General features: G+C 41.9%; 1 protein-coding gene across 2 annotated transcripts in view; it reads left to right on the forward strand.

Moving 5' to 3' along the window:
• Positions 1 to 12431, forward strand: part of LOC111273936 (discoidin domain-containing receptor 2) — a 64912-nt gene that overhangs the window by 15301 nt on the left and 37180 nt on the right. For both annotated transcript variants that reach the window (XM_086967467.1, XM_022855966.2), the window contains exon 2: positions 7269 to 7459. In XM_086967467.1, coding sequence (XP_086823593.1) covers positions 7357 to 7459 — 103 coding nt within the window. In that variant the 5' untranslated portion in view covers positions 7269 to 7356. The remainder of the gene's footprint in view (positions 1 to 7268; positions 7460 to 12431) is intronic.

Below are 12431 nucleotides of genomic sequence, written 5' to 3' on the forward strand. Positions count from 1 at the left end.
ATATATATAGAAGATATAGAGAAGAGATTGGAGTATGTGTACGTTTCTGTCAATTTGTTTACCGGGCTATCATACGGACAGAATCGGGACATGGGAAAATTGTTCACTTTAGACAGTGGTTGTCATTGACCGCAGTGCTACATCCCTAGACAATATTCATGTAAGCTCAAGCATGAGGTACGCTCTATGCGTCATCATAATACAATAAATGGAAAAACAGATACAACTCCAAGGGCTCCATCGACATGTAATGATTATGCCGTTTTCTGACCGTTCCTTCGGTTTCCTACTGTTCGTATCAAACAACGCGTTAAACAAAAAAATAAAATATATATATATATAAGTTAGACATTAAACGTTGAGCTGACAGCGGGCCAAAAAGATTAAAAAGGTCTCAAAAGGGCTAGCCGTTTAAGTACATCTGGATGAACAATCGGCAATTAAACAGCTCGCCAAAATTTTCTTCAGTTTGAATGCAAAGTGAAAGTATATATATTTTTAGAACGCCGGTTTGGTCGGCAGAAATGCCATCAACGAAGTATTGAATTGAAGACGGTATACGGCACTGTTGTATATGTTAGTGGTTATCTGTTTTTTGGCGAACGCAATGTGGTCGTTTGTGTTGATTATGTCCCCTGTCATCGATAAGGCTTTACACAGATTCTCTTCTTCAATCTGCTTGCTTCCCGATATCGCAATGATAATAGGCTCAACTGGCTGAGGCTGAAGGGATTTACTCGCTTTCTCGCCATTAGGTTCCCGTTCTCGAACTATATACTTTGATTAAGTTCAAGTTGGATAAACAGTAGTAACCGTGTATTCTTTCATCTTACTATCGATCTCGTACGAAATTTTCGAATTGGAGATTTAGTTTCGCGTGATACTTGCGAGAATTTGCTTGCCCGCGTAACGCGCTTCCATGTATATAATCAGGATGCTAAGCTTGACAGCGGCAACCAGCACCTTTACCTATTCATTTATATCATCTCCTGATCTTGTTCGTGTCATTCATGCTTGACTCTTTGCGGAAGCCCAAATAGATTCCTTAACTCTATGAGCACACAACCGTAAATCTCTAGATTTCAAGTTTTTACGTCTTACGGTTCAGCCGTTAGACATTACATCAGACGGCTGGTTTCCAGTATGACATGTTTATGCTCAGGTTCGAACCAAGGCCACAAAGTGCCCTAAGACACTACCTTAGACCTGAGTGTGATTTCTGATGGTCGATACCCGTTGCCACAATTCATGACGCATCATTCTAGGTATTCAGTAAGTTCAGAAGTCGTTAGTTGAAGACGGTTATGTTTCAGAAGGAGGTAGGCTGCTTAAATTTACTTCTATGATCAGCAATGTTACGTGCTGTCTTGTGTATGGCGGCGAATGGCGGTAGGCCAATTTTTTGTTCGTGTAACTTTAAATGACAAATTATGATTCTGCTAACAAATACATAATACCACCAATGTAACCACGTGTAGAACCAGCTTCTCTATTAAACGCTACGGCTTCGCTTTCAAAGCTTCATCTGCTTTTTTCACATATGCACTTACTAATAACAACTGCTATCAGTCTATCCATCGAATCTACAAGGTTCGTTCCTCTCGTCCACCCCCTGCTCTGATAGACACAAATGAAACGACAGCAATGATAGCACGTGTCCGTATCACTTATCGGTCTATGTGGCTCGTTTTGCTCGTTCGCGAAGCGAACCGCCTCAAAAGCCCACCGCATCGAGTTCATACAGATTTAGCATTGTAGACGAGAAGCGATGGTGCCGATCTAAACGCCTAGCTTTGCTCTGTCAGCAATGTTTCACACCTCGTCATAATCCCACGGAGCCTTGCACAGCGTTCGCCGCCGACCGAGGTAGTTTATTCGCAACGGGCCAATCTCACTATAAAGTGCCTTTTGCTGAATGACAGGGCAGTGTCGATAGCAAGCTTCTTTCCCCTTGCGTATCTCCTGGTTCTTGCTCTCAGAGATGTTTATGGGAGAAGCATTTGTCCTCGTATGAGGCTATCGGCCTTTTTGCTTCTGGGGCTCTCTTTCTTCGTTAACTTCGTTCGTCTTTGCTCCCGCGCCAAAAAGCTCACAGAATTTTGCAGAGGACAGCTCAAGCTGGTTACACAACCAATGGCCTGCTACGCCTGCAACAGTAGGTACAGTCAACCGCAACTAGTACAGCCATATCCCCTCTTCAGTTGAGTCTCTCTCCTTCCTTGTCCTTTTCGCTCTCACTCTCAAGAGAAAGAATCGATCTCTATTTTTATTTTCCATCCGGCTGGCCGCGCGGTGCCATGAGGCCTCAGCGGTTCAACGCCTCGACTAGTCGACAGTCGCAACAGCAATAGGCGGCCATCATGAGGACTGCTTAGCAGAGCTCACGGAAGTCCATCAACAACTACGAGGACTGAAGTGGACCAAGTGGCCTTACGAGAAAAGCCGCGAATGACCGAAAAGTAACAAAAAAGGGAGGAAAGCGAATACGTCCGAAGGAACGGCCAGCTACTGTCGAAGAAGTAGAACAGACCGCAAAAGAGCTGGCAGAGAAGAAAGAAATAAAAAGTATAGCTAAGGGAATAGAGACGTTTCGCAGAGAAATGTTCAAGAATCTTGAGAACACTTAGGCGGGCTGGCCTGTGACGATCGTCCTCGTAATTATTACTGGCGATTCTTTTGCCGTTGCCGTTGCTGTTGCTGCTACGATAAATGTGAACAGACTGCAATGAATACTCCCGTTGTAGTCAATGTGTTATTGATTGAAGGGCTGGCTAGCTGGCGGGATGCTGCTTAAGAGTGAAATTAAGGCACCACGCATTCGGTTAACTAACCGCGCATTGTGGTCTTTGCTTTCCCTTGAGAGGTCAACTCCGCCCCGGTTCTTAGGCCATTGCTTAGCTGTATTTGTCCTACGACAAATACACAAGGGTGTGTGAAGGGCCAAAGTACATGAACAGGTATATCGATGCACAGGAAGCGGGCAGATGAGACTGAAATGGGGTTGGTGGCTTCGAGAAAGGGACGATTGAAGAAGCCATGTTATAGTTTTTTTTTTCTTCATAAATAATGATACAACCAGTTATTAAAATTATCTGATTGATTTCATGCAAGCGTAGGCGCTTGTGAATAAATTAGAATTATATAGAATTACGTCAACTGGCTTTGCTTTGGTGGCAAGTACCGTTTGGCCTTCAGAGTCTGACTCAACTCAATTCGTATTACTTTTTGCAGCTGCCGTTTTTCTGCTTAACTTGTTTTTCAGAGTATTTCTAACTTTGAAAGCTGTTCCGATTAACGTGTGCACAACTAGTTTTAATTGCATTACCCTTATCATAGTTTCAGCCATAGGCGTCTATAAGGTCTTTTGTTCATCAAATTAATTAAACGTTAGGCAGAATATTAACTATGGCGCATAGCGAGTAGATTAAGCGAAAGTTTCTCAGTTTGTGCAAACTTCGAGAATGCATAACAATGGATACGGTAAGACAGGTATTATTGCACTTCTCACTGAAATCGAAAAGACCTCTTAGAAAATAAAACAAATCTAAAACCTAATCATGCATGTATGTATGTATATCGATAAACAAACCGGTCGAATACCCGCTCTTAACATTAAGCTCCAAGTAAAATGGCTTCGCTTCAAGTATATATTTTGTCGAAAACAGTGCCTGGGCAAAATGTATTGAGTGCCTGCGTTTGTCCGTAAAGCGTATGATTCTCCTGTAGGACAACTTACTGAAATCAAAGGAAAAAACCATTCAATATGAACGTTACGCTTATCAACATACTAATTACAGCGTAATCAGATGGAGCGGTGGCTGAGATTTCAATCTGATCGGTAATCTATAATAGCTATTATCCGGTTTGTTTGCTCATATGTGTGTGTGTGTGCGTGTGTGTGTGTGTGCGTCTGTATAATGCTTGCAGTTATGAAGATATAGCAAGTTAGGGACAGTAAGGCGATGACAGAAGATTAACGTTGGCAATCCGAACTGTCGCCTTCGGATTAGTTCTTCTATCGGTTCGTCGGTGATATCTTTGACTTCAGGGATTTTGGTATGTTCCTTTATTTAGTGACCTAACCGACCGGCACTATCCACTTCACTGTGGATACCAGCCAGCCATCACTCTAGAGGCACCTCAGATGCAGCTTTCGTCTACTTGGGTTCTTTTCGAGCCCTCCTATCTCCCCTTGGGGTACAAGACGATTTGATACACATGCCATGATATTAAGTCGGTCTGAAAGTTGCACGGAATCGTGTATCGCCATGCGCGATCATAGCTCTCGCCTAACGACGACTGGTCAGAAAATTCAGGCAGCAAAAAGAAAGGAGCTTTCATTATACGCAATTGCTCAGCTGACAAAGATGCGTTGTTCGATTAGCCGACCACATCGAATATATCCAAGCATTTCAATAGTTCTTAACTAGCTGATTTTGATTGATATAACTTTTAACTTTGCATTGGTACATTTACTGTAGACTGAAGTGATTGTGATTTTTACGTCAACTGAAACGTGGTTACTGACGTTCGTTCTCTAAATGATGGCACACTTAACAAAAGGACCTATTGCAGGAGTCTGACGAACTAAAGCTATCGTTGTAACCTACGTCAGGACGTGCAGCGATGCAACATGCGGCACACGTATTTGTACCACGCCCGCTATTAATTTTAGCTCATAATTAGGTTGGCTTTGTATGCATCGGCAATCGACATATCATCGTTTTCACGACCTGCAAATATCCATTCTTGTGGAATTTTTAATGATCTACATATATATATATATATATATATATATATATATATATATATATATATTATCTTCGTAATACTACCTAAAAAACTCGGGTATCTGCTTAGATTTACATAATCCATACTCATATTTATCTACTGTTTCAGACATATTGTATAGCTCTTTGACGGTTCGTCTATGCTTTTGCTATGCATCGATGTGTTAAGAATGTAATAAAGCTCAATGGATCGATACATGTCCTAAGTAAAGAAACATTATCGGACGATGTATGCCATAACGTAAAAAAATAATGTTCCCCAACATGAGATCACAGCAGAAATCGCCTCTTACTCCATGTACGAGTGTCTAACTAAGAAAAGATCGTTACGTTACGTTTTATTGCCGCATGTTGTTTGTATCAACTTGTATTTGGCTATTTTAGCTAACTAAACCGTTAACATGTGTAGAACGTAATATTGACTTGTCAGGCGGCCCGGTAACAAAGGATAAATAGACTCTATCCTATCTGGGTTAAAATCCATTCAAGTCAAGATTCCTTTTCTAGGTAAACCGTTAGGCATCACTTCGGACCGGCCTTGTGCGATTCCCTTGCAGCAGAGTTATGGAGCTGTGCCGCCATAGTAGCCATTTATCAGAGCCAAAATTTGAATCAGCGATGGCCACAAGTGATCATGGCAACGCATTAAAAGAATGCGCATCGGCTGCCTACACGACGCGTCCCCTTTCATCGGCGTTGTCGAAATATAACTGAACAAAGCTATATACATATAAAAATAGCCGCAGTGGTCACGTGTTTACAGATTAATCGTAGTACGTACTTCGACGGCCAGGTTGGGTTGATATCCGCCAAGGTGCGCATATAGTAGTATATAGTGTTGCGTGATTCATCTCAGCTGCTGGCTTCTATATCGATGACGACATCATACCAAGCTACGTTACGAGACAGGATTTTAGTCTAACAAATCTGGGTCTCGCTAACCAAAGCATCAGAACTTACCGCTGGTATTCACAATGTAAACTAATAAGGGCCAATAATGACTTGATAAAGCGTAATAAGTTATCTATTCGACGTACGGCCTTACTAGGCTGTTTGAATTAACTGAATATCCTTTCGTTGGTTATTGGCACATATTATCATTATGTTATGTTACATAGGGAGTTACCCTATGCTCTATTGCGCATACTCCCTCGTTACCGTGCAAAGAACATAGTTTTATGAGGAGACTTTATGCCAATCGTAGCGAGACTCGAGAGATCTATGCTTTTTTGTGTGTCCAATTTTAAACTAATTAAATCGTTAACACTTCAGCGAACAGCGTAAAAAAAAGTCCAAAGACAAGATACTCGTATCTTGAAGTTCGCGCCATTTAAGTATGGCCCTCACGCACATACAAATTAGTTTCGATTTTTCATACGAGACTTCTATACTGAGCCCTTTGATTTCAGCAAAGCATGAAATCTAAAGACGGAGAGTAAAAGCTTGCAATGTAAATTGCTTGGTTTGAATCCCGTGTGCTTTGAGCCGTTAGACAAATATTAACATGGCAGTTAACTCTACACACTGCTAATATTTCGAGTAAAATCTAGCGTTTTGTTTCCTTTGTCAGACTAATTTGTGTGTGAATGTAATCTTTTTTCAGGTTAAATGGGTCCTACTAATGGGACGAAACCTAGTCATAATGTGGGTCAAACGTACTAGCAATTATTTATTATTCTCGTTGAGCTTGTAAAATGAATGACTGCATATCGTTTGGGGTAGTTGCGGACCAGGGACAGCACTGTGAAAACGCGACCGCAATAGTGCCTCTACAGAGGAGAAAAAAAAGTTTTCGGATGCGGATCCCCAAGGAAGGTGACCTGGGAATGGAGGAGGTATTCTGGACATGCCCCCCATGTTATCTCTGGATCACCAGGGCACGCGTACCGATTTACACACATACGTAAATATCACCGTCTAACAGACTACGACAATCCGTTTGAAATGTCAGCTAGCACTCAGCTGTCAGCTGCGGAGCACGACGGTATCTCATGTCACTTCGTTTTATGGTTCGTTAAATTTATGTTGTATCTTCGCTCCCTTACGCGGGTGGGCTATCGCGACTGTTCAGGTCTTTACGTAGCGTAATATGCAGAAACACCATGCTATGTCCTAAAGAGCTGAATATAACCTCGATTCTAACTAAGCTAACATACTCCAACGCAAAAGACGTTAACTATTGTGTCACACATTATACAATTACAGTACAATTAATAACAAGGATAAAATACGAAGAAAACAACACGTATTTTTCGCAACCTCATAGTTTTATATGCATATATTTTATCACTGTGGGATCTGTTGATAAGAAGATTAGGTCGAGTTCTGTACTCTTTATTCACTCAAAACATTCTCTGCATAGAAGAGCCCATGTTTGTTTTTCTTCATTTAGGTACTCCACTATTGTATCAATAGGACGCTTGTTTATCAAGATAGTAAAATAATAAAATTAGCAATTGCTATTTTCCGTTGTTTCAGGGCTCCGCGATGGTTGTGTGGGTACATCTGTGCTGATCGATCCTGAAAGGCAGCCGGACGGAGGGAGACACTGGCGCCTTCCGCAGATATGACATCGACGAATATCCTAAGGACGCTAGTCACATCAGTCGTGCTCCTGGAACTACTTCTACCAGGACCACAGCGGCATTATGCCAACGCCGTTCACTTAGGTGAGCTGAAATAATAACACATCGGAGGATAGCTGTGATATTCTAAAAGATCTACTGAATAGATTAGTGAAGTTGACTTGACTTGAAAGGCTCGTAGCCTTGGGACTACCCAGAGATTTAACGGAAGGGTCCCAGGGACCAAGTCGGATTCGATTTTGGCAATCATAGGTCTTTTTGCAGCTCTCTGTGATACGATGAGCACGCTTTCATAGCATACATGGACTTATTGGAGAGCCGGTGAATGTCACTACGAAATAGGTCCTTTTAAGTGGGTAATTGGTACGCATATCGAGTGCCGTCGAAAAGATCTTGCGGAAGTGGAATAAAATACATTAGTATATTTGTCAAAAACTCCTCTGTTTCATGGCCTGAAATAAAGATTTAGTAAATCGTTAGTTTTAATTCAGTTAATAACGGACTCCTGTATCGTTTGCGCATATAGCTCTTCCTGCTGGGACCGTACACGCCAAGGATAAGACCGTAATTTGTCCTGTAATCAAAATAGATATTGATATGCAAATCATAAGCACATTTATTTAGATAGAATAATTACTTGTGATTGATTCTGACGTACAGCTGAAGGCAACGAGGTCGTATTTCCAGAAAGAGAACTACAAATATCGTTTTGTGGAAATAATTAATGATTTATAAGCTTTGTCCCTTGTTCCTTGCAATGGGGTGGCTATCTGCATTGGAATTGCCCGCAGCAGAGCATCTATCGCCGAAGTTGAATGGCTGTCCTGCTAAGACTATATTCCGTGATGGCCCGACAGGCCTGGCTGATTATCGGCTACTGCCAATGAGTAAAGGAAGACATCTTCCGTGAATACGTCTTTGCTCAGCGAAATGATACCTTTCTTCCGAAATCGTCCAACGATATTTGCTATCGTAAATGATTTCTCGTGAGCACTTTTTGTCAATTTGGCTATTTCATAAGTTGTGATTTGTCTTCCGTAAGTAGTTGCAAACTTGTGTTTAACTACACGGACTCGAGCTTTAAATGCCCCAGAAACCGCCATGTCTAGGGTTTGTTATGGTTTATTTAAGCAATGTAGAGGAAGGATAACGATGTGGACGCCGTCCGTTCTCCAAAGCCAGCTTGATTGTACTCAGACTTTCGCGGGCCTCGTAGCTATCCGTGACTAGAACGCATGGCTTCTACAAGCGAGTGGTTATTAAGGATAGTTTTCAGACATCTATTTTGCGATACATTCGGACAAGTTTGCATAGAACCTTGGCATACAACGGATGCCCCCTTTAGCATATGTTCTTAAAGTCCGTTCTAATAGGGAAAAACTCTGTTTCTAGCCATGGGCACGAAGACCAGCGCTGCAATAGTAATTTATGTCATTTGTGTAACGAGTTCCGTTCCTTCAGACTTAGTCACTATTGAAGAATCCATTGCTATAAGTCGTTTACACTAACGATATTTGAAGGAGTAAAATTGTATGTAACTAACCTTGTTTTAAGCCTAGTACAGCCTTGTATGGAAACAAAATATGCTCCTTATGTAGTCTTTTGACATGCATCTCTATTGGGGAAAAAGCCTCTATCTACAATAGCCGCTGCTGTTTTTTGCACTCTTGAGTTATGTTCTGTCTTTTTTGCAATGCACGGACTTGCTTTGAGATTTTGAGCCTGCTAGCAGCTCACCATTCCAACAACTTCTACGGAACGGGTCAAGAGGTGCGACCTCGTCGCTCTTGTACAAGCAATGGCGATAGGAAGTACCAGAAGGGCAGGATGTTTCAAATGATTGCGTAAAAGCTTAGCGGCTTAGCTGCTTAATAGAGCACAACGCTCGGGTCATTTGTAGACGTCGAAAAAAAAATACATAACTGGGTCAATGACCCCACCCTCTAAGTTTATTTTCAAATAAGAATGATATGATATGCATACATTTAAAGGACTTTAGGAACTCAATAGTATTAGACTATTGAAATCAACGTTCCTGGCGAAAAAACGGACCGGTCCACGTAGCCTCTATCCCATACAGCCTGACGCTCCCCTTTTTAAACTTAAAAATTATAGCAAAATTATGTACGTTTATATGTAATGTATCAAACTTTGAAAAATCCTGTCACCTGTATGTTTCCTTCATATTTACAACGTCTCGTCTATGTTCTCGTTTCCTTTTCATGTAATAAACATGCATTAGTGTGAAGCATTTATAGATGTTCAATGCTCGTAATGTCTTGTTTGCGCCTGCCGTCTATGACCTTGTAGATTTGTGTTGAAGACACATGTCGCTCACTGGGATCTGACTGACATGTTAGTATTTATTGTGATAAGGGGATCAGCCAAACATGATTCTAAGCAGGGGTCAGGTGTTGCTGCGAATTCTGTCAAGTTCGCTATGTCCCCTTAGTGACACAGCAGATTGTCCTCCTTCCTTCAATACTAATGCCTTTACCTAAGAAGACACACATACAGCATGTATATTATACATCTGGACCGCCTGCCTGCGCACCTATTTCGGTTTGGCCTTTTTTCTTCTGGGTCAACTAATATTTGCGCGTTCGTCATTACTATTCAATCAATATAAATCAAGGCTTGAACGCAGTCAGGGATATTGTTCTAAGCAGCTACATATGTATGCGCGTGCATACGCATACGTGCTAGGTGCAGTGCAGTAATATTACCACCAATTCTAATTGAACTCATGTTGATACGATAATTCTAATTTAGGACAAGAACTGTCAGGTTAGGTTGTGTCGTTGGGCGCTTTATTGGTGTTACAGATGCCTTACAGAAAAAGTTCTTAAGGCATACGTTGAGAGCAGCATGCTGGCAATAGTGCGAAGGCTAGTGAATACTGAACTAATGGCAAGGTACTTGAGGCAAGACCACAGCGTGTAGCTAACGAATAGGATATGCGAAATGTTTAGTCCAAGTTGTTACACTCCGAACGAACGGTGTTAGCACAAAGTTCCATTGAAACTGCCTAGGTACATATGTTATCCAAGTATCGCTGTTGTTCATGGGTGCCGAAAATCCCCGTGGCTCTGTTGAGAGCACAAAGGATCAGACAATTAGATGTCCGAGCTGTCCGTTATTCAGATTAAGCGGATTTTCTTTAGTTTGGTTATATATGATGTTTAGAATAACATGACGTGGAAAAAATCATAGACGGCCCCATGTTAGGATACGGTGCCGAAATGTTAAAGTAGGAATACACTTTATTGAAGTTATTACGCTAATTAGAAAAGCAAGTTTCATATGACGATTTTTTATATGTACGTTTACCTTACTTAAATGTACATTTAATTATTTTGATTGTGACAAATATTTCTTGCCGACCTGACATTATGAAATAAACAGTAAAAACCGAATCTGTTGTATCGATTGTAGATGCTCAAACCAATGGAGTTTCATTAACAATCTTCGAACATTTAAGTTACCTGTTTTTGTCCCTGCAGGTAGACGTTATCGTTTAAGGAGCGACCTATGAATATACACCTACAAGAGTTTCACTGATATCGGAAAGTCCACAGTGAGGTTAGCCACGCAACATCAGGAGACCTGTGTCAGACATTCAAATACAGTTGACTCCTTCCTAATCTCCCATTCTCCATAGTAAGCTTTACACTCAGCTGTAATTTAACTTTGCCCACTCTGATCCTCTTCTGCTGGTAGTTTTCACAGCTGTTTTTTTCACGATCTCTATAAAAAGTCATCTTAAACTGGGACAGCAAACGAAGGCCACGCCATTATCGTATCCCATGAAACTGAAATGAAATCTTCTTTAGAAGCAACTTTCAATAGTCTCACCTTCAGTGACCCACTATTCATAAGCCATCGTAAAATGTTTAACGTAGGCACGCAACGACCGAATCAAATATTTCCAGATTTCATTGTTCTACCTAAAAGTTATGGTAGTAATAAGCCATTCTTCTCTAGTTTTTCGCCTTCCCCAGCCCTCATTAATGAGGGCATCAGATTTTCTTAATGAATACTTCTTTCTGCCTTTTTTTGTCGCCCTATCGAGCTAAATGGGTCGTTTGGTAGAGGCAACATTTTGGTTCGAATCTCAGGTTTGGCGTGCTAGAACAGGGAACTACTATTGTTGGTTCTATACGAGAATCGGTATATGTTTCACTGGGCATCTTGTAATGGAGGCATGGCCAAAAAACCAGCAACACGAAGCATTACCATTAAGCTGGCGGGCCAGCGACCATGCGCCCAAAAAGAAGCAGACCTCAGCAAAGTGCCAGTACGACCCTTCCTAGTCTCTTGTCGTAAAGACGAATGTAAAATGAATGCGTTCCATAATCGCAAGGATTCATGAGATTATAGTTTCTTCATGCAGGAACTAGGCGGTCTCCGACGCTGAGCAGAGTTTCTTGCTATTCGCCGCCGCTGTTGTCGTCCCGCTTCTCAGCTGCATCCGGTGATGGCCGCTATTCCGACTGCTTGAGTTTTTTTCGTCTCATTGTGAAGCTCTTCATTGCTGCGTAGTGCTTTAGTCCCGGTTTCAGGGGCAAATTTTCCCAACAGAATTGGATTGGAAAGCCGAGGAATTTTCCAGTCGATGAAATTAGAAAGACCACTAGACAGCGGCCTCCCCTCCGTCCAATTCTCTCTGACCGGCTTTTGGTCACCGCCGCCGTCGCTGCCTCCGTTCTCATAATTTTTTCTGTTCGTTCTTCCTTTACGTTGTCCCCTTCTCCGCAAAGTCCATCGTTGGCTGCTGTTGCCTTAATCGGGATGGTTTTCGACCCTCTCGACCCCCGCCGCCTTTTTTCCTTCGCCAAGACTATTTGCACATTTCGCTTTCTTCGCATCGTCAAACAAGCTAAATTTGAGGCTCTGTGCCTTGACTCCCGGCGACGCCACCGAACAGTGAGCGGATCCGGCGCAATGAGAGAGAGGCCAATTGTGGGTGAGTAAAAGAGCTGGGGAATAAGGGGTCAGTGTTTCGTGTTCTCAATATGAAAAAGCAACCGAGAAATGCGGAAGCAGAAGAGCTGAG

Source organism: Varroa jacobsoni, unplaced genomic scaffold (genome assembly GCF_002532875.2).
Source record: "Varroa jacobsoni isolate VJ856 unplaced genomic scaffold, vjacob_1.0 scaffold_238, whole genome shotgun sequence".
Classification (NCBI taxonomy): domain Eukaryota; kingdom Metazoa; phylum Arthropoda; class Arachnida; order Mesostigmata; family Varroidae; genus Varroa; species Varroa jacobsoni.